General features: G+C 45.8%; 1 protein-coding gene across 1 annotated transcript in view; it reads left to right on the top strand.

Moving 5' to 3' along the window:
* ARK2C (arkadia (RNF111) C-terminal like ring finger ubiquitin ligase 2C) overlaps positions 1-19243 on the top strand; it is a 114123-nt gene that overhangs the window by 93089 nt on the left and 1791 nt on the right. Inside the window, exons 2-6 of the mRNA XM_023543828.2 lie at positions 5664-5979; positions 6596-6706; positions 15371-15500; positions 17423-17527; positions 17851-17946. Of these exons, the coding sequence (XP_023399596.2) occupies positions 5664-5979; positions 6596-6706; positions 15371-15500; positions 17423-17527; positions 17851-17946 (758 nt within the window). The remainder of the gene's footprint in view (positions 1-5663; positions 5980-6595; positions 6707-15370; positions 15501-17422; positions 17528-17850; positions 17947-19243) is intronic.

Below are 19243 nucleotides of genomic sequence, written 5' to 3'. Positions count from 1 at the left end.
TTATGCCAATTGAGCTAGATGTTCCCCGAGCCGTGATCCCTATAACCCTCAGCCCAGCAATTCAGTCCTTCAGGGAGTTTGGATGTGTCTATGAAGCTTCCATGACCTAGCCTTGTAAAACAAGTTTTTATTTTTTTGAAGGTAATAATTGCCTCATGTTTTTGTTTGCCTTGCTCTCTATGACATTTTTACAATTTCTTATCAAATTCTAGATCAAATTGTAAAATTCCTTCAAATACCAAAATACTACTTTCACAAGGTCACGCTTATCAGTAATCCTGTGCTTTCCATTCCCACCTTCCACTCTCTTAGAACCCCACCCTCTTGCTCCCCCTTGAACTAGTTGCTGTAACGCCTACATAGCTATGTACTTGGGAATCCCCCATCTTTTCTGGGCTTTTGTTGTTAGGTGCCATTGAGTCAGGTCCGACTCATAGCAATCCTATTTACAACGGAACAAAACGTTGCCCAATCCTGCGCCATCCTTATAATAGTTGCTACGTTTGAGTCCATTGTTGCAGCCACTGTGTCAGTCTATCTCATTGAGGGTCTTCCTCTTTTTCACTGGCACTCTACTTTACCAATCATGGTCCCTCCTGACAACATGTCCAAAGTACATGAGATGAAGTCTCGCCAACTTCGCTTCCAAGGAGCATTCTGGCTGTTCTTCTTCCGAGACAGTTTGTTTATTCTTCTGGCAATTTGAAGGATATTCAGTATTCTTTGCCAACACCACAATTCAAATGCCTTCAGTTCTTTTGTTAGTCTTCCTTATTCATTGCCCAGCTTTTGCATGTACATGAAGCAATTGAAAATACCATGGCTTGGGTCAGGTGCGCCTTAGTCCTCAAAGTGACATCTTTGCTTTTTAACTCTTGAAACCAGTCTTGCAGCAGATTTGCCCAACACGATATATCATTTGATTTCTTGACTGCTGCTTCCATGGGATCCAAGTAAATTGGTTGTAGATCCGAGTAAAATGAAATCCTTGAACAGCTTCAATCTTTTCTCCGTTTGTCATGATGTTGCTTATTGGTCCAGTTGTGAGAATTTTTGTTTGCTTTATATTGAGGTGTAATCCATATTGTCTTTGATTTTCATCAGTAAGTGCTTCAAGTCACCTTTGCTTTCAGCAAGCAAGGTTGTGTCATCTGCATATCACGGGTTGTTAATGAGTCTTCCTCCAATCCTGATGCCCCACTCTTCTTCATATAGTTCAGCTTCTCTTATTATTTGCTCAGCATACAGACTGAATAGGTATGGTGAAAAGATACAACCCTGACACACACCTTTCCTGATTCCATATCACGCCGTATTCCTTTGTTCTGTTGGAATGACTGCCTCTTGGTCTATGTACAGGTTCCTCATGAGCACAACTAAGCATTCTAGAATTCCTGGTTTTTGCAATGTTATTCGTAATTTCTTATGATCCACACAGTCAAATGCCTTTGCATAGTGAATAAAACACAGGTAAACATCTTTTAGTATTTTCTACTTTCAGCCAAGATCCACCTGACATCAGCAATGATATCCCTCATTTCATGTCTTCTTCTGAATCCAGCTTGAATTTCTGGCAGTTCCCTGTTGGCCAAGTACCTCTTTTTGAAATTTCTTGGCATAGATGAATAAGTGCCTCTAGCATTTCATCCATTTGTTGAAACATCTCAACTGATATAAGTGCAAACCCCTATTTCTTGATTCCTCTTTCTTGGTTCACCTCAGTACCTCCTTGAAAAAGGGTGCCAAGTAGGTTTATTTTTTTTAGATCCTGCGTGTTTGAAAATGCCTTTATTCTATTCTCATCCTTGATTAACAGTTTGTCAGGGCATAGAATTCTAGGTTGAAAATACATATTTTTTCTCAGTATTTACAAGGCAGTTGAGGTCCCTGGGCAAACACAAATGGTTGCATTCGACTATTAACCTAAAGATTAGTGGTTTGAACCCACCCAGTGGTGCTGCAAAAGAAAGACCTGGCAGTCTACTTCCATAAAGATTACAGCCAAGAAAACCCCATGAGGCAGTTCTGCTCTGTTACACATGGGGTTGCCATGAGTTGAAGAACACTACGGATTTGCTTTTTGGTTTCAAAAGACGGTTTTTCTATTATTTTAAAGCTTTCACTGCTGCTGTTGAAAAATTTATTCTGACTCCTGACACTTTATATGGGACCTGCTCACTTGCCTTTTTCTGGAAGGTGTTAGAACCACCCCTTTGCCTCCATTGTGCTGACTTTTCACAGTGAGATGCCTTGGTGTGGGTTATTTTCCCTACCTATTTTGCTGAGCACTCAGAAAGCCCTTTTGAAATAGAAACTAGACTGAAAATCTAGAAGAAACTAGATTGAAATCTAGAACTTCCAGGAGAAAAGTTTTGTGATACTTTTTCCCTAATTTCCTCCCCTTTATTCCATTCATTCTCTATTACCCACGTTGACTCTCCTGACTTGATTCTTCAATGTTTGCATCTTTTCTCTTTTATTCCATCTCTTTGTCTTCTACTTCCTGGAAGGTTTCCCCAGCTTTATCTTCCAACCTTTTTGTTGAATTTCAAATTTCACCTATTATATTTTTAATATCCAGGAGTACTCTTTCTCGTTCTGTCTTTGCTCCTTCTATAAGAGCTTCATGTTGTCTCATTGATTCAACATCTAATTTCTCTGAGGATATTAATTATAGTGTTTGGGAGTTTATTTTTTCTTGCGTTGTCCTTGCATTGTCTCTGTTTTACTGAGTTCATTTAAAAATTTTTACTCTTTTTTTTTTTTCTGTTTCTCTTTTCACTTTGTAATCTTCCTCAAGAAACTGGTCATCCTTGGGATATTTATTCATATTTCAGTGTGGGTCACTAAAAGTTGTCCAGGTACTGCGTGTAAGTATGTGTGAGGGTGGACTTTTCAACTTAGTGGCTTCATTACAGGGTGACCAGTTGGGGGCCCTGCCATTTATTGGAGTGCTCTCAGCCAGCAACACCTGCAAGGGTCTTCCTGCGACCAGTTGGTTCCATCGAGGATGTGGAGGGGGCAGGGAGGGGGCATGAACCAAGTGGCAGAAGGGGGCAGGGCTTCCAAAGTTCAATATATAGACTTTCATTTAATTGCCCTGTTTTAGTATGACATTACATCCTGCCTCTTCTGCCTAGCATCTCTCCATTGGAGGCTTTCTAGTTCAATTTCTCCAAGGTGAGAAAGGGGGAGCCACTGGGATGCATAAGAAAGAGGAAGAGACCTGGGCGTCATTGCTCCTTATTGATGGTTCACTGGTAGAATTTTCATCTTCCATGAAGGAGACCTGGATTTGATTCTAGTCAACGCACTTCATGAGAAGCCACCACGTGCTGTCACTGGAGGCTTTCATGTTGCTATGATGCCGAACAGGTTTCAGGGGAGCTTCCAGACTAAGACAGACTAGGAAGAAAGGCCTGACAATCTACTTCTAAAAAAACCATCCAATGAAAACCCTATGGATCACAATGGTCCAATCTGCAGCTGATCATGGTGATCAACAACCAATCATGGGGGTGACACAGGACCTGGCAGTGTTTCATTCCATTGTGCATGGGATCACCATGAATCGGTGACGAACTCAATGGTAGCTAACAACAACCACATACAACACTCAGCTCTGCCCTCTCTCCTGCCTTCCAAAGCAACCAGCTTCCCAGTTCTTGCCCCTTGTGGCATTGTGCGGCAAGCTTTACCCACGTCTTGTTAACTGCCCCTCCTGTAGGTGCTCAGTTTCAGATTTCTCAGCTTTGCTAATTCCTCCACCTGCTTCCATCTTGCAAAAATCTGCTGACATCTGTTGCCTGCTGACGTCACTTCTCCTCGCTGTCCTTGTGTGATCATATTTCCTTTTATCCTTCTGCTCTCATTTCAGGGGTCTGGGAGGGAGCAGACGTGTTGAATTGGCCATATAGAGCAGGATGTCTCTGCAGATCTTTCTAAAAGGACTGCTCTCCTGCTTTGTCTCATTGAAGGACTCCAGCACCTAGAGCTGGATCTTTGCTCATGGGAGGGCTTCTGGCTTCCTTGTCATCGAGCTCAACTTCATTTAGAAAAGTAGTGGAGACCAGAGTAAATGTAGTCCGAGCCCAGCTATGCCTGAAAATGTTTGCTTTTAAATAAATTCCAGGGAGGATCTTCTTTTTTGTGTAATTTGCTTTTTTTCTTAAGAATGAGTGAGAAACAACTTCTGATTCACTAGGACTCCCCGTGGGTTGGGTCCTGGCTATCCAAGGCTTCAGAGAAGTCTGACCTTGGCTGAACTGAACTACATTTTCTCTACCTGGCATCTTTCATAAGAAGGTAGTAAGGCCAATGAGGTTGCACAGGAGGGGTCTAGCTAATTCAAGAAAGCCAAATTGTACCCAAGGGCCCCAAAACGCCTTTAACATCTCCCAAGGATCACGTGTGCCTTTTTAGGACTCTTGCCTATTCACTAAAGCAAATCCTCCTCCCCACTCCAACACATACGCACACAGAGCCTTTACTTGGCAGCATTAGAGATGGTTATTGTTGCTGTTAGGTACTGGTTAGTGGGTTCCGACTCATGATCACCCCATAGACAACAGAACGAAACATTGCCTGATCCTGCAACATCTTCACAATCTTTGGTATGCTCGAATCCATTGTCTCAGCCCTGGGTAGCTCAAATGGTTAGGTGCTTGACTACTAGCTGAAATGTTGGCAGTTCAAACCCACCCAGAGGCTCCTCAGAAGACAGACCTGGCAATCTGCTTCTGAAAGGTCACAGCCTTGAAAACCCTGTGGGACAGTTCTACTCTGCACACACGGGGTTGCCATGAGTTGGAATCGACTCACGGCAACTAAAAACAATTATTGCAGCCACTGTGTACTTTGAGTGCCTTCCAAACTAGGAGGCTCATTTCTCATCATTACATAAGACAATATTCTGTTGTGATCCATAAGGTTTTTATTGGCTAATTTAACCCAAGCCGTGGTATTTACAATTGCCTCATACGCATTCGAAAGCTGGACAATGAATAAGGAAGACGGAAGAAGAATTAATGCCTTTGAATTATGGTGTTGGTGAAGAATATTGAATATACCAGGGGCTGCCAGAAAAGCTAACAAATCTGTCTTAGAAGAAGTACAGCCAGAATGCTCCTTAGAAGGGAGGATGGCAAGACTTTGCCTCACATACTTTGGACATGTTATCAGGAGGGACTCGTCCTTGAAGAAGGACATCACACTTGGTAAAGCAGAGGTTCAGTGAAAGAGAGGAAGACTCTCAGTGAGATGGATTGACACAGTGGCTGCAACAATGGGCTCAAGCATAGCAACATTGTGAGGATGGACAGTGTTTTGTTCTGTTGTACCTAGGGTCGCTATGAGTCAGAACCGACTTAATGGCACCTAACAACAATCATTTTCGAAAGTAGATTTCCAGGTCTTTCTTCCTAGTCTTAGTCTAGAAGCTCTGTTAAAACCTTTTCACCACAGGTGACCCTGCTGGTATTTCAAATACTTGTGGCATAGTTTCAAGCATCCTAGCAACATGCAAGCCACCACAGTATGACAAACTGACAGACAGGTGATGGATTAAATATTGTACCTTGTATACTGTATATAAAAGTGGGTGGGCTTTGTGGGGGAGGGGCTGTGCTAGTCTCATAGTGTCTTCTCTGTCCTTGCCTCCCCAGGTGCCCCCTTTCAAAGGTCTCAGCATCCTCACGCTACCTCCTGCCGCCACTTCCACCTGGGCCCCCCGCAGCCGCAGCAGCTCGCCCCCGACTTCCCCCTGGCCCACCCCGTGCAGTCGCAGCCGGGCCTCAGTGCCCACATGGCCCCGGCCCACCAGCACAGCGGCGCCCTGCACCAGTCACTGACCCCGCTGCCCACCCTCCAGTTCCAGGACGTCACAGGTCCCTCCTTCCTACCTCAGGCCCTGCACCAGCAATACCTCCTGCAGCAGCAGCTCCTGGAAGCCCAGCACCGCAGGCTGGTCTCACACCCCAGGTCAGTGCTGCCAGGGTGGGGGTGGGAGAAGGCTCCGGGGTCTAGCACCTACCCCTCCAATAAAAATTATTGAGGACCCTAACTACAGGAGTTGGGGTGCATGGGAGAGAGGTGAGTGTTGGTGGAGGTCAGAGGGAGGAGAGGTCACCAAGAGCTGGAGTGTTCGGGGAAGCCGTCACGGGGGAGGTGGGCTTTAACCTGGGTCATGAATGCTGGGAGGAGTGTGGAGAGGGGTCAAGAGAGGAGAAGAGGGGGTGAGAGGGTACGCACAGAGGTGGGAAAACCTGCAGGGGGTGGGTCTAAGTATCTTGAAGACAGCCCTGCCAAGGACAGAGACAGAGTAAGGGGAGAAGAAACAGAGGAAGTGAGTGGGTTTGGGTGGGACCAGATGAGACTTCAGTCCATCCAAGTGTCTGAGCTATTGGAAGACGCCCAGCTTGGAAAACTTCCTTGGTGTTTGGGAGGATGGGTGAAGCCTACTGCTCCATGGCTGTGGGGCTCTGTTGGGGGCTGCAGGAGGGGCACCCTCAGGCTGGCTAGGGTTGCACAGTGCTCCTGAGAGCTGGGCTGGGCCCAGAAGCCCCTGACGCCATGGGCCTCCTTCCCTTCCCTCCAGGCGGAGTCAGGAGCGTGCTTCTGTCCACCCCCACCGCCTCCACCCCAGCTTCGACTTCAGCCACCAACTGCAGACGCCTCAGCCCAGGTATTTGGCTGAGGGCACTGATTGGTGAGTCTTTGGGGCCTCTGGGGGAGGATGGGAGGGAGGAAGCTCTTGCCTTATCTGTCAAGTTCCTGTTTCCTTCACTTAGAACAACGGTGCAGGAGGTCCAGTCCTTAGGCCCCAGCCTTTGCCCCTGTTCCTGGCAACCCTCAGGGCTTGGGGCACCCATCTGGGCCTGGTTCCAGCAGTGAGCTCAGACGTAAATGGGCACCATCTTGAGCCCAGCCTGGGGCTCTGTGCTTAGGGCCCACAGGGGAGGAGGGAGACAAGGATATAAAACATTTCCCAAGGCTCAATGAGGTCCCTGAGGGAAGGACATAATGGAGAGTTCCAAGTAGCTAGGGTGGTAAGGGAAGGCTTCCTGGAGGAGGTGGACCTCGAGGGAGCCACAGAGAAGTACCAGGGCATGCCAGCAAGGCACTCAGACTGCGGAGGTCCTGTAAACACAGACTCACAGGAGAGAAAGTGACGTCATATCTGAAGCACTAAGGCAGAACCTGATGGGCTGGGGAGAGAAGTTGAAGGTTTTGTTGTGTGTCTTTGTAGGCAACAGGGTCCCTCTGAAGTCTTTCCAAGATCTCCTGTGCTCAGGATGGAGGTCTTTGCTGGCCTAGGATGCAGTATTGCTCCTGGTTCTAGATCAGGAGAGGGTTGATCTAAATTAGGGTCAGATCTGAACACTCGAATACTTTAAAAAGACGTGCAGTTCTAAATACATGAAGCATTTAGAGGTAAAGAGCATCATGCCTGCAATTTACTTCTAAATGGTTCAAAAAAAACTTTGATAAATATAAATATGTTATATAAATAAATATATACATATTTATAGCTATCTATATTCATATATAGATATTCATATATTACTATCTATGTATGTCTCTATATCTATGTGTTTTTTTATATACATAGATTTATACGTATATATCCACAGGGAAGTGTGTGTGTGTGCGTGTGTGTGCGTGTAGGCAGAAAGCTTGTGCACAAGAGAGAAGGATATAGAAATGTAGTAAAATGTTAACATTTGGGGACTATGTGTGAAGGGTAAGGAGCCCTGGTGGCCTGGTGGTTAAGTACTCGGCTGCTAACTAAGGTGTCTGTGGAGGAAAAATGTGGCTTCTGTAAAGATTATGCCTTGGAAACCTTATGGGGCTGTTCTACTCTGTCCTATAGGGTTGCTTTGAATCTGAATTAACTTGATGGCAATGGGTTTGGCTTTGGTTTGGGGGAAGGGTGTCCAGGAATTCTTTGTACTACTCTTACAAATTTTATGTTAAAAAAAATTTTTTTTTTTAAAGAATGTTAAAAAGAAAAAAAAATCGGTGGAAAAATGGACTATTTTGCAAAACCTGATGTGCAGTTGTATCATTTTCCAACTATTTAGTCAGGTCAACTGTCTTCATCAAGGGTTGCTTTGGGAGCCCTTTTCATGGACACCCAGGAGTGATTCAAAAGGGTAGTTCTAATTGATTGAACACTGTTATGTATCGAATTGTGTCCCCCCAAATTATGTATTATAAATCCTAACCTCTACAGTTGGGAACCCATTTGGGAATGGGCTGTCTTTGATATGTTTTGAGATAGGGTTAGTAGGGTGTGTCCTGTGTCAATCTCTTCTGAGATGTAAAGAGATTAAACAAGCAAGCCAGAAGCAGAAATAGGAAAAGAGAAGATACCAAGTCACATGAAAATCACCCAGGAGTAGGAGCTCAAAAAGAGACAAGGACATTCCTCCAGAGCTGACAGAGAAAGAAAGCCTTTCCCTAGAGCCGGCACCCTGAATCTGGGCTTCTAGCCTCCTTCACTGTGAGAAAAATAAATATTATTTTTCAATGCTACCGGTTTCTGGAATTCTGTTATAACAGCACTAGATAACTAAGACAAACACTAAGGATGCTTCTAGGTGCAGAGAGCAGTTGTTTTAAAGTGTTCCATTGTTTCCCACCCTCTGTTCATTCTCAGATAAATTCGTTAAGTTGAACAATCCTTTAGAAGGTGGATTGCACCATAGCCAACTTCAGTTCAGCCTTTTTCTAATTAGCAAGATTCAAATTATGAAGATTTAATTGCCGTTTGGATTAAATTCTGTTCCTTGGCAATCAAGTTAATTCAGTTTAACGCAATTCAACACACACGGAGTAACCAGGGCTCTTCATATGGCTGAAATGATTTGAACAAACACACGTGGTCCACAGTGGCAAGTGTGGCTGTACAGGTGACATAAAAAAAAACATTTTTCCTGGAGAGATATCAGAAGGAGTGAAGCTGCGAGAAAACCAAGAAGTCAGTCCAAAGTCCACAGGTCCTGATGAGGCTGAAGGAAGATGCCTGAGGAGCCAGCAGATTCTGGATATCGCCTCTGGGTCCTGGGGTGCCTGAACAGGCTCCACATAAGAGGGTGGGAAGGCAACTGAGTGTGGGTACTGGGCATTACAGTAAGGACTTGGCACAGAGCTGGGGAAAGGCTATGCCCACAGCCATAGTCCCTGGTCAGGAAGTCCTTGAGTCCTTGAATGGTGCCAGAGGAAGGTGTCAGAGCCCAGAAAGCTTCATCACACAGCTGGCATGGCTCCACTTTCTCAGTCTCAGCTAGCTCCATATGCAAAAATCTCAGACAGGTAGATTGAGGTGGCCTCTCCTCTGTCCTCAGAACTGTGTAGGATCCATGTCTGACAGGCCTTTGCACCCCACAGAACTTGGGGCCAGACACGCAGAATGGGAGGCTCCAAGGCACCCCTGCAATGCTCCTCTGCCAGGCTGGAAGAGGACTGGGCACTTCCTCCTGGAGCCCACATTCTGCCCTCCCTCCTCACCAACTTTTTCCCCAGCAGGTGGTGAATGATGAGCACGTATTACTTAGAAAATCAAGGAAAGAAAAGTTTAAGAAAGAAAAATACAGGTTGTGGTGTAAATAATGAGACGTGGTGAGCAGTTTTGGCCTGTTGAGAATGTTGTTTGACCTGAGGCTCCATTGGGTTCAGGTTCCTTTTTTTTTTGGAGAAGGCAAGAAAATTTGCAAGCATTATCTCTGTCCCCAGCTTTCTTTATTTAGCCACAGCTCTTTGTCCTTCTCCATCATTTCAACCACCCTGCATTCCTGACCCACATTCGCTGTGAGAAACATAAAAATGAGGCCCAGAGTAGCTGATCCTGCCTCCTGGAGCCCCTGACCCTGAAGCTGGGAGGCCCCTGGCCCTGAGACTGGCTTGGGCCCACCCCTTTCTGCCTGTTTTGTCACTATTTTCCAAGTAGGAAGCCTTCTCTAGAGGAGGAGGCAACCATTTCTCCTTCTATGTAATTAGCACTGCTCCAGCAAGGGCCAGTTTAGTGGTAACGAGGAACTTTCGTAATTGTGATAATGCTAACTGCATCTCTAGCCAGCTGGCCTCTTCTGCCAGGAGATGGGCAGCCTGATCAATGGAATACAGAAAATGCATTACAGGAGTGGCTTCTCTTACCCCCTGCAAGGAGCCCCTGGAAGGGAGGAAGGGAGAGTGTCTGCAGCCGTTTCCGTCTCCCCCTCTCTGCCCCTTCCAGAGACCCAATGGAAACCATGGAATCCTGCCCTAGGTCATCCAGGTATTGGGCCATAGCCCTTGTCCAGCCCCAGCTGAGGCTGCCCTGGTCTTTCCCCTTAACTTTGGAATATCTCAGCTCTACCCAAGTAGCTTCTCCCAGCTGGGCATCCTGGCCTGAGAGTGCTGAGAGAAATTAAAAAATACTCAAATAAATGGAGAGGTATGTTGTGTTCATAGGCTGGGAGACTCAATGTTTTTAAGATGTTATTTTTCCCCAAAATTGGTCTACAAATTAAATCCCAAATACTTCCCCTTTCTGGCCCATGCTCAATAACCTGACCCCTGACCTTGAGTCACAGCTCCCATGTCTCTGTCCTTACCATGCTTCTTCTCTGACTTCTCAGTCCTGGCTCCTCAGCTCCAACTCTGACCCCTAATGTGGACTGTACTGCAATCAGTCACAGCCCTAACCTTGCCCATGGCAGAGGTGTCTAGGCACCTGTTGGCAAAACGTGGATGGAGGACGAGAGGTTCTTGCTGTTCTTTCCCTGCAGGCAGCCCTGCCTCAACAAAGCCTCTCGGTGCTCCACAAGCCTGGACTCACTTCATAAGATGGCACCCAGCACTTTGGGGGCAAATTCCTTGGGAAGAATTTAAGGGGTTGCATAGCAACCAGACCAGAGCACACTGCAAGAACATTGAGAGTGGAAAATAAAGTTAAGGTCAATGGTTAGACATAACTGAAAAAATTGTGCCCTGACAATTTACAAGAAATTCCCAAAACATAGTTCTGGTTTAGCCTTGTGGTAAGCTCCAGGCAAAGGCTTTAGGCCTGTTGGGTATTTTCTTAATTCCCCCCAAAATTCAGCCAGGTTCTTATAGGCTGGTAGCAACAATGGAAAGCTGGGAGAAACTGCTTTTCAAGAGGCTAATGTCTCCTCTGGTCAAGTTCCAAACCAGACTTCTTAAGGTTCTGTGGAACTGCACCCAATTGAGGGAGCCTGCACCCAATTGGGGCCCTGGTGGCACAGTGGTTAAGAGCTACGGTGTGCTATGGTTGCTAACCAAAATATTGACAGTTCAGATTCACCCTATGGGGCAGTTCTAACATGTCCTATAGGGTTGCTATGAGTCAGAATCTACTAGACAGCAATGGGTTTTGTTTTTTGTTGTTTTGATGCAGGAATGAATTTTCTAATGGGGTTTTAAGAGAAGGGATCCCAGATCTCACCCAGGCCCAACCAGGGCAGACTACCCCACCCATCTCAGATGCAGAGTACCATTGACTTTTCCAGTTAGCATTCTTGGAACTGGGGTGACTCTGTTAGTGCTATACCCCAAGTCCCTTGCTTTTAATGGAATTCCTTGAATATCTCTTCGCTCCTTTGAACTTTCTGGGCTCCTGGAGACTACTGGAAATCAGAGCTTCAGTCACATGAGAGAGTCCCATGAAATTTCTTTCCTTGAAGTGGTACAGTGGGATAAGGCTCAGAAACCCTGGTGGCCCTAACTTGCTAGCCAAGGAACTTGGATAGAACAGGGCCCTTCTTCATGACTTAGATCAGCCTGAGAAAATGAGGGACTGGACTAGTTGATTTCTAAGTTTTCTTCTGACTCCAAGAGTTTAGCTCATTTTCCAAATGACAGGCTTATAATGAGTTATTTCAGGGATTTGGGCTAACAATAACCCCTTGCATTTGTAAGTGCTCTGCAAAGGGCTTTCACATCCATTTTCCCATTTGATCCTCCCAACATCACTATGAGGAGCTATTGCTATCATCATTTTAGATGAAGCTTACAGAGGTGAACTCAGTGGAGAGGGTCTCATAGCTGAGGAAGGGCGGAATTGGACTGAGGACCTGGGCCTTCTCACAATGGGTTTCTGCTGCTGCTTGGACAGTGGCGTGTGTGAAGCCTGTGAGGACAATGGCCAGCCCTGCCCTCCAGCAAGCAATAGCTAGATCTAAGCTGTGGAGAGAGAAGGGGGTGGGGCTGGATCCCAGGGGCCATTATAGGAATTATGCTAATTCTCAGCGCTCACTACCCTCACAAGCATAGCTAATTTAGGGAACAGGACTCAGATCCCCTTGAAGGATGATGGATTTATTGGGTTCTCACCGTCAGAGCCATCTCAGAGGACATTGTCGTAGATGAGGTGTAGCCAAACCCACGTTTCACAGTCTGTGTGGGAACCAGCAGCCTGTGTAGCAGCAGGCACAGTGGAAGCTGAGAAAGTTCATGGTCAGGGCCTGCTCAAGACAAGATAAGGAAGGGAAGTCTCTAAGTTCCAGTGGCTCCTGCCCTCTTGCCCACATAGGCTCTGAGGTTGTACCTTCAGGGGCCCTGGTCTAACCTCTCAGAGGGTGTTTTCAGAGCCTGGCTACAGTGTGGGTATCCCCAAGGGGTAGCTGTGTCTGGCTAACTATCATCAGCTCTGTCATTTCAGTGTCTTAGAGTATTTCTGTTGACTATTTTTTCGCCTGATTATGAGACATATTATTCTGTTTCTTGGTATGTCTGGTAATTTTTTATTGAATGATGGACATTGTGAAATATACATTTTTGAGAAACTGGATTTGCTTTATTCTTTTAAAGGGTCTCGGGCTTTGTTCTGGTAAGCACCACTTGCAATTCAGTTTGATCCTTTTGTAGCTTGTTTTTAAATTTCATCACTGCAGGCCTAGAGTATCTCTGAGACAGCTTTACTCTGACACACATGGAGTCGCTATGAGTTGGAATTGACTTGACAACAATTGGTTTAGAGTATCTCTAGAGTAGAGCTTACTGTGGACCTGCACTAACTAAGCTTATAAATAAGCCTCAAAAGGCTCTGCCTGGGTCTCTGTTGAATGTCCTGAGTGATCAACAAGGACCCTCTGCTCTGGCTGTTTGCAATGCAAATACTTCCCAGCCCTGCTAAGCTCTGAGATCCATTCGCTGTTCATTGGTTGCTCTTTGCTTGATCCGATGGAATCTTACCCCATGCATGCTCGTCTTCATATTCAGCAAAGATTCAAGGGGACCCCTCTGCAGATTCCTGGGGCTCTCATTCTGCATAGCTTCCTCTTTTCTAAAAGCCTGAGGACAATTTTCACGTCAGTGGGCGTAACTATAAATTTCAGAGACCTCATATTCACTGAATTAAAACCCTCAACTCATCAAGATCACTGTGCCCTGCTAGGGGTCCCCCTCCCTGCTCCATGGCCTGGAAGGCACCTGCAGGAAAAAGCCAGGGAAGTTGTAGGGCTCACCTTCTTGTTTCCCTCTTTCCAGGAGTCACAGTTTTTCATGCCTATTGCCCAACATCTGGAAACAGATTTGTCATATATTTTGTCCAGTTTTCATGTGGTTTCCAATGGAAAAATAAATCCAATTTCTGTTACTCCATCATAGCTGGAAGCAGAAATTCTTTCAATTCGCCTCCATATTTTTTTTGAGATATTATTTTTACTCTGATAAGTACATATGTAACAAAACATTTGCCATATGAACATTTTTTATATGTACAATCCAGTGACATTGTCTACATCTGTCAATCGTTGCCACTATCAATTTGTTTGTTGAAAAAATGAGGCCGTTTTTCCTGCAGAGTTTTCCATTATCTGGATTTTGCTGATAACACTCCACGCTATCACGTAACGTGTGCCTCAGTTTCCTGTACTTCCTTTACATTGGCTTGATCAGATTTAGGTTCAAATTTTACTTTGTGGTAAAAATACTTCATAGGTGGTTTTGTGTTCTTCTTCCAGAAAGCGCTTAATGTCTCCTTGTCTCCCTTTATGTGATATTAGCAGTGGTCGATGATTTTTGCCTAAATCCTTTATTTCTTTAGGGGATGCAAAATGGTGACAAATAATTCAACCATTCCTTAGCTGGAGCATTTTTACAAGTAGAAATTCCCCCTCCTCAACTATTTGGTATCTCTGAAGTGCAGTGACCAATTTTCTTTAGCATCATTTCACTGTCCTGGAATTAAACCTATGGGGTGTGCTTCAACCTCACAGTTATGCTAATTGATATGCAATTTGTACCAACTCTGGCCACTGGGAGCTGCTTCTGCAGGATTACTTCTGAGTCTTTTGACATGACCCTGGTGGTCTTCGATAGCTTCCTTGCTTTTGGTTATGACAAGATGTTTCAAAGTCACATGCGCATTTTCTGCCTCAGACCTGAGAGCAGCCATTTTCCAAGCAACCCTGGGTCCCTTTCCATTGCATTTATTTGTTTATTTTTTATTTGTGGATGTGTGTGTGTATATTTCACTTACATTCATAAGTGAAATGAGTGTTCCTATACTTTCAGGAGGGGTGGGTGACCTAGGAGAGCTTTCCTAGCTTCGCAATTGTAGAGGTCCCTCTTTGGTTGTTTTCTCCTTTAGTGAAAAACGTACTCTGCTCCCTCCTCCACTTTTATCTGGACCTCGTCTTTCCTTGGAAACACCGGTGGTGTAGTGGTTAAGTGCTATGGCTGCTAACCAAAAGGTCAGCAGTTCGAAGCCACCAGGCTCTCCTTGGAAACTCTATGGGGCAATTCTACTCTGTCCTATAGGGTCGCTATGAGTAGGAATCAACTTGACGGCAACGGGTTTGGTTTTTTCAATTTTTTGTCTTTCCTTTGCTCTGTTCCCCTGTACTGCTCTATTTGGAGTCTTCTTTCAGTCTTTCTCTCAGGGGTGGGCTTTATCTTGGAAAATTTGTCGGTTTCAAGAAGTTTTATATGGCCTAGATGGAGTCCCTGGGTGGCACAAAGGGTTAATGTGCTCTGCTGCTAACCGAAAGGTTGGAGGTTCAAGTTCACCTAGAGGCACCCAGAAGGAAGGCCTGGCAATCTACTTTAAAAAAAATCAGCCATTGAAAATCCTGTGAAGCACACGTCTACTCTGACACACATGAGGTTGCCTTGGGTCTGAGTTGATTCAACAGCAACTGGCTTTCTTTTAGATAGTTCTAGCTCCTTCAGACCTAGATGAGCCCTTTCCTTCTCGGCCTCAGATTTCTTAGTATAAGGAGATGGGAAGGGCTGTGAGCTAAAGTCTCTTGTAGCGCTGGCAGTTTGTGTCTCTGATTCTATCGGATGGACGACGTTGGAGGTCCCTTCTGAGATTTGGTGGCTGATTCTCATGGCCCTGGGGCTCACTGTGGCTGTGTCCCTGCAGGGATCTCAGCGTGGATGCTGGCTTGAGTCCTGCCCAGTTCCAGGTGCGGCCCATCCCTCAGCACTATCAGCATTATCTAGCGACTCCTCGAATGCACCACTACCCCAGAAACTCCTCCTCCACGCAGATGGTGAGTGAACGGGCTCTGCTGGGAAATGACTCCCCTGCTGTGCTGATGCCCCTGGTGGGCCGGGGACTGCAACTTCTTTGTGCCCTGGCTCCCAGGCAGGCCAACTGCTCCCCTAGCCTTCCAGCTCCTCTGCCCACCCTGGCTTGAGGGGGAAAGAAAGGAAATCTGATGTACTAAAAAAAAACACTAGAACCTCTGAAATTGCTGAAAGGAGGAGGAGTCAGACAACAGAGGCGTGGAAAGGGGCAGCCTGCATAGCAGGCAGTGGTCTGTGGGGAAAAGGCTTGGGGCTAAGAACAGGCAGGGGTGTTCCTGTACCTTCTAGGGCCTCATTTAGTTAACTTCTGGGGTCAGTGCCATTCTTATCTGTGAAATGGGAACAAAGATGCCAGCCTCGCTCATCTCACTGGTGTGAGGGTCAAAGAGATCCCAGAAGTTCCCAGGGCTTAGCCTGTATATCCAGTCCTGCCTTCCACAGAGGGAAGGCCTTCTCCTTACCGCAGAGTGTTGGGGGCCTTTGAGTTCCTGGCATTGCAAGCTGTATGGAATTAAAGTGAAGATATCCCACTGAAGCAGCAAAGGGATGTTTGATTGAAAATCTTCTTATTTCCAAAGAACTTCATGTTGCTGCGCTAAAAAGTAATGTCACCCTCTAGCTCTTGTCTCTATTGTTTAACCATGGAGTTCCTCAGTTTCCTTATTCATATAATACGGGGCTGGGACAAGTAATCTCAGAAGTCTTTCTATGTTCTGTGGTATGTGCTATGAAGCACCATCTCCTAAGAATAAAAAAGGCTAACATTATTGAGTACTTACTGCATGCCAGGTACTGTTCCAATACCTCTCAATACCTACAAGAAAGGGTATTATCGCTGTTTTACAGATTGGCAAACTGAGACATAGAAAGTTAAGTGACTGGCCCAGGGTCACACAGTGAGTAAGCTGAGGTGCTTTTGCTGTCATGGAAACACGCCCGACTCATAGCTGGAGTTAGGGTGAGGGGAGTGAGGCAGGGCAGTTGCAAGCATAGGGTCAGAGCCTATCTTTATTTAAAAATTTGATGTTTGGTGTATCATGGTTTTTGCTTTTTTTTGCATTAGTCTTGACTTTTTAAAAAACATTTCATTAAAACATTATTTATCTTGATTAGTGGGTGCTTTGGTGCCCCCTTAAGCTTTGTGCCTAAGGTGGGTGCCTCACTTCCTTTACCCTAGTTCTGGCTCAAGCTCTTAACCTCTGGGCTGCTCTCTGAGGCAGGTTAGGAGCGTGGACTCTGAGGCCAACTGCCTGGATTTGAAATCCTGCTTCTGCCATTCGATGGTATAACTTTGGGCCATTTACTTCATCTATCTGTGCCTCACTTACCCCATCAGTAAAATGGGTATAGTAATTGTACCCACATCGCTGGAGAAAGATATCCTGCTTGAAAAAGTAGAGGGTCAGCAAAAAAGAGGGAGACCCTCAATGAGATGGGTTGGCACAGTGGCTGCAACAATGGGCTCAAAAATACCTACTATTGTGAGAATGGCGCAGGACCCGGCAATGTTTTGTTCTGCTATATGTAAAGTCACTATGAGTTGGGGTCAACTAGAGGCCACTTAACGACAATAACAATTGCACCACACTATAGATCGGGTGAGATCATTAAATTGGTTAGTCCTGTGAAGTGCTTAGAACAGTGCCTGCCGTGAAGTCAATGCCCAGTCAGGGTTAGTTGTTACTTTATTGTGCCTCGGGCTGGTCCAGGAACAGCCTGGCTCTCGCTGAGGAGAGAGAGACACAGAGAAGGAAAGGACAGTGCTTCTGCCCACAGCTCTCGGGTGTGCAGGCTGGCAGGTCTGGGGGGAGGAGAAGGCAGCGAAGCTGGGCTCATCAAGCAGCCTTGAATCCTCACTCTATCCAAGGTATTTTCTCCCCCACAGGTTGTTCATGAAATCCGCAACTACCCTTACCCTCAGCTCCACTTCCTGGCTCTCCAGGGACTGAACCCCAGCAGGCACACCTCTGCCGTGAGGGAGAGCTATGAGGTACGTCCTCTGTCTAGGAATCCTCCTGCCAGTCCGGCACCAACTAGCTTGGTGGAGATGGCATATTGTCATTATCTCTTCTCCCTCCTCACTGTGGGAAGGGGGTGGGTGGTGGAGGGTATCCAGGGATGGGAGTAAGAAAGAGAGAGAGAGAGAGAGAGAAGGGGTGTTGCAGGTTTTCTGCATCAGAAGAGTTCTTCCTGATGGCTTCTGTGAGTATGTCCTGCTCTGACCTTTCAGTGCTCTCCCACTGTGTCATGTGTGTATACGTGTGTGTTTGCATGTGCTGAATATACAACATGTCCAAATACGTCTCTCTGCAGGAGCTGCTGCAGCTTGAGGACAGGTTGGGAAATGTGACTCGGGGAGCTGTGCAGAACACAATTGAGAGGTTCACCTTCCCCCACAAGTACAAGAAGGTGAGTCGGCCAGCAGGCCAGCCTGCACAGTCGGAGGCTCGGGAGGTGCCTAACTGACCCAGGCCTGGCTGTCTAACAGAGAGGCACAGCCCAAAACCTAGGCACATGTGCTCAGGTTAGACGCTCTAAAGCTCTGATGCTTTCTTGGGGTCTTTCCACTTGCCTCTGCCAGAGGGAAACCAGCAGGGGAGATGAGGGGCTGCCCCTCAGTAAAGAAGACGGGCTGGGTGTGTGTGCATGCTTATGGACTCATGAGAGGGAATATGATGTATGTGTACACACGCAGGGCTACTGGCAAATCCACATTTATCTCTGAAGGAGCTGGGTAAAAGGCACTTGCACAGAAGGCTAGGACTTGCCTTAGAAAATAATTCCAAGTCCAATTTCAGGTCATGAGAAGTCCAATTTTCAGAGAATGAAAAGATTAAACACCAGGAGATCTATAAGATTAGAAATACCAAATAAGAAAGAGGAGAAGATATGAAAAGAGAGAATAATTTAAAGAAATATAAATTAGACATAGTAAAACAAGGTAAACTGTTAAGCTAAAATTATTAACAATAAATAGGAAATTATCAATCATGAAAAAATATATGACAGAAAAATGCACCAATGGAAAAAACAATAGAAAATTGGCAAGTAGGTGACTCTTCATGCTATCTTTTTTTATTGGACATTCCTCTTGTCTAGCAGGGCTGGTTAAAAGAAGGCCATTTCTTCTAGCAAATACGGCTGGGCTCCTAAAGCAGGCACATCACCATTTCTGCTCATACTCAAAAGCCAGTACAATTATATGGGACTGTGGTCAAGAGCTTAGGCTGCTAACCAAAAAGTCAGCAGTTCAAATCTATCAACCGCTCCTTGGAAACCTTAGGGGGCAGTTCTACTCCGTCCTGCAGGGTCGCTATGAGTCAGAATCAACTCAACAGCAATGGGTTTGTTTTTTTCAGTTTGTGGATGTGATTTTGTTTTTTTTTTTGTTGTTGTTGTTTTGTTTTTTTTGATTCTCGAGAGGTGGAAGCTTGTTTCAGAAGCCTAGCATGGTTCACGGTGGAGTATATAGAGCCTGTGAGGCTGAGAGCAGGAGGAATAGATGTTCTCGGCTGTTCCAGTGAGGGTACAGGATTCCCCAGGCCAAATCAGATTAGGAATCCCCCACAGCTGAGGCCGAGGGTCCAGAATTGGGAGACCCGGCATCTGGGCCAGCCCCAAGGTCATTCTCTGGGTGCTTCAGATTTTTCTCTTTGCAAAATGACTTTTTAGTGGGTTCATCCCTGGAGAAGGCACAGAATGGACA

Source organism: Loxodonta africana, chromosome 11 (genome assembly GCF_030014295.1).
Source record: "Loxodonta africana isolate mLoxAfr1 chromosome 11, mLoxAfr1.hap2, whole genome shotgun sequence".
NCBI classification, from domain to species: domain Eukaryota; kingdom Metazoa; phylum Chordata; class Mammalia; order Proboscidea; family Elephantidae; genus Loxodonta; species Loxodonta africana.
This window is presented reverse-complemented; position numbering and strand designations above follow the sequence as displayed.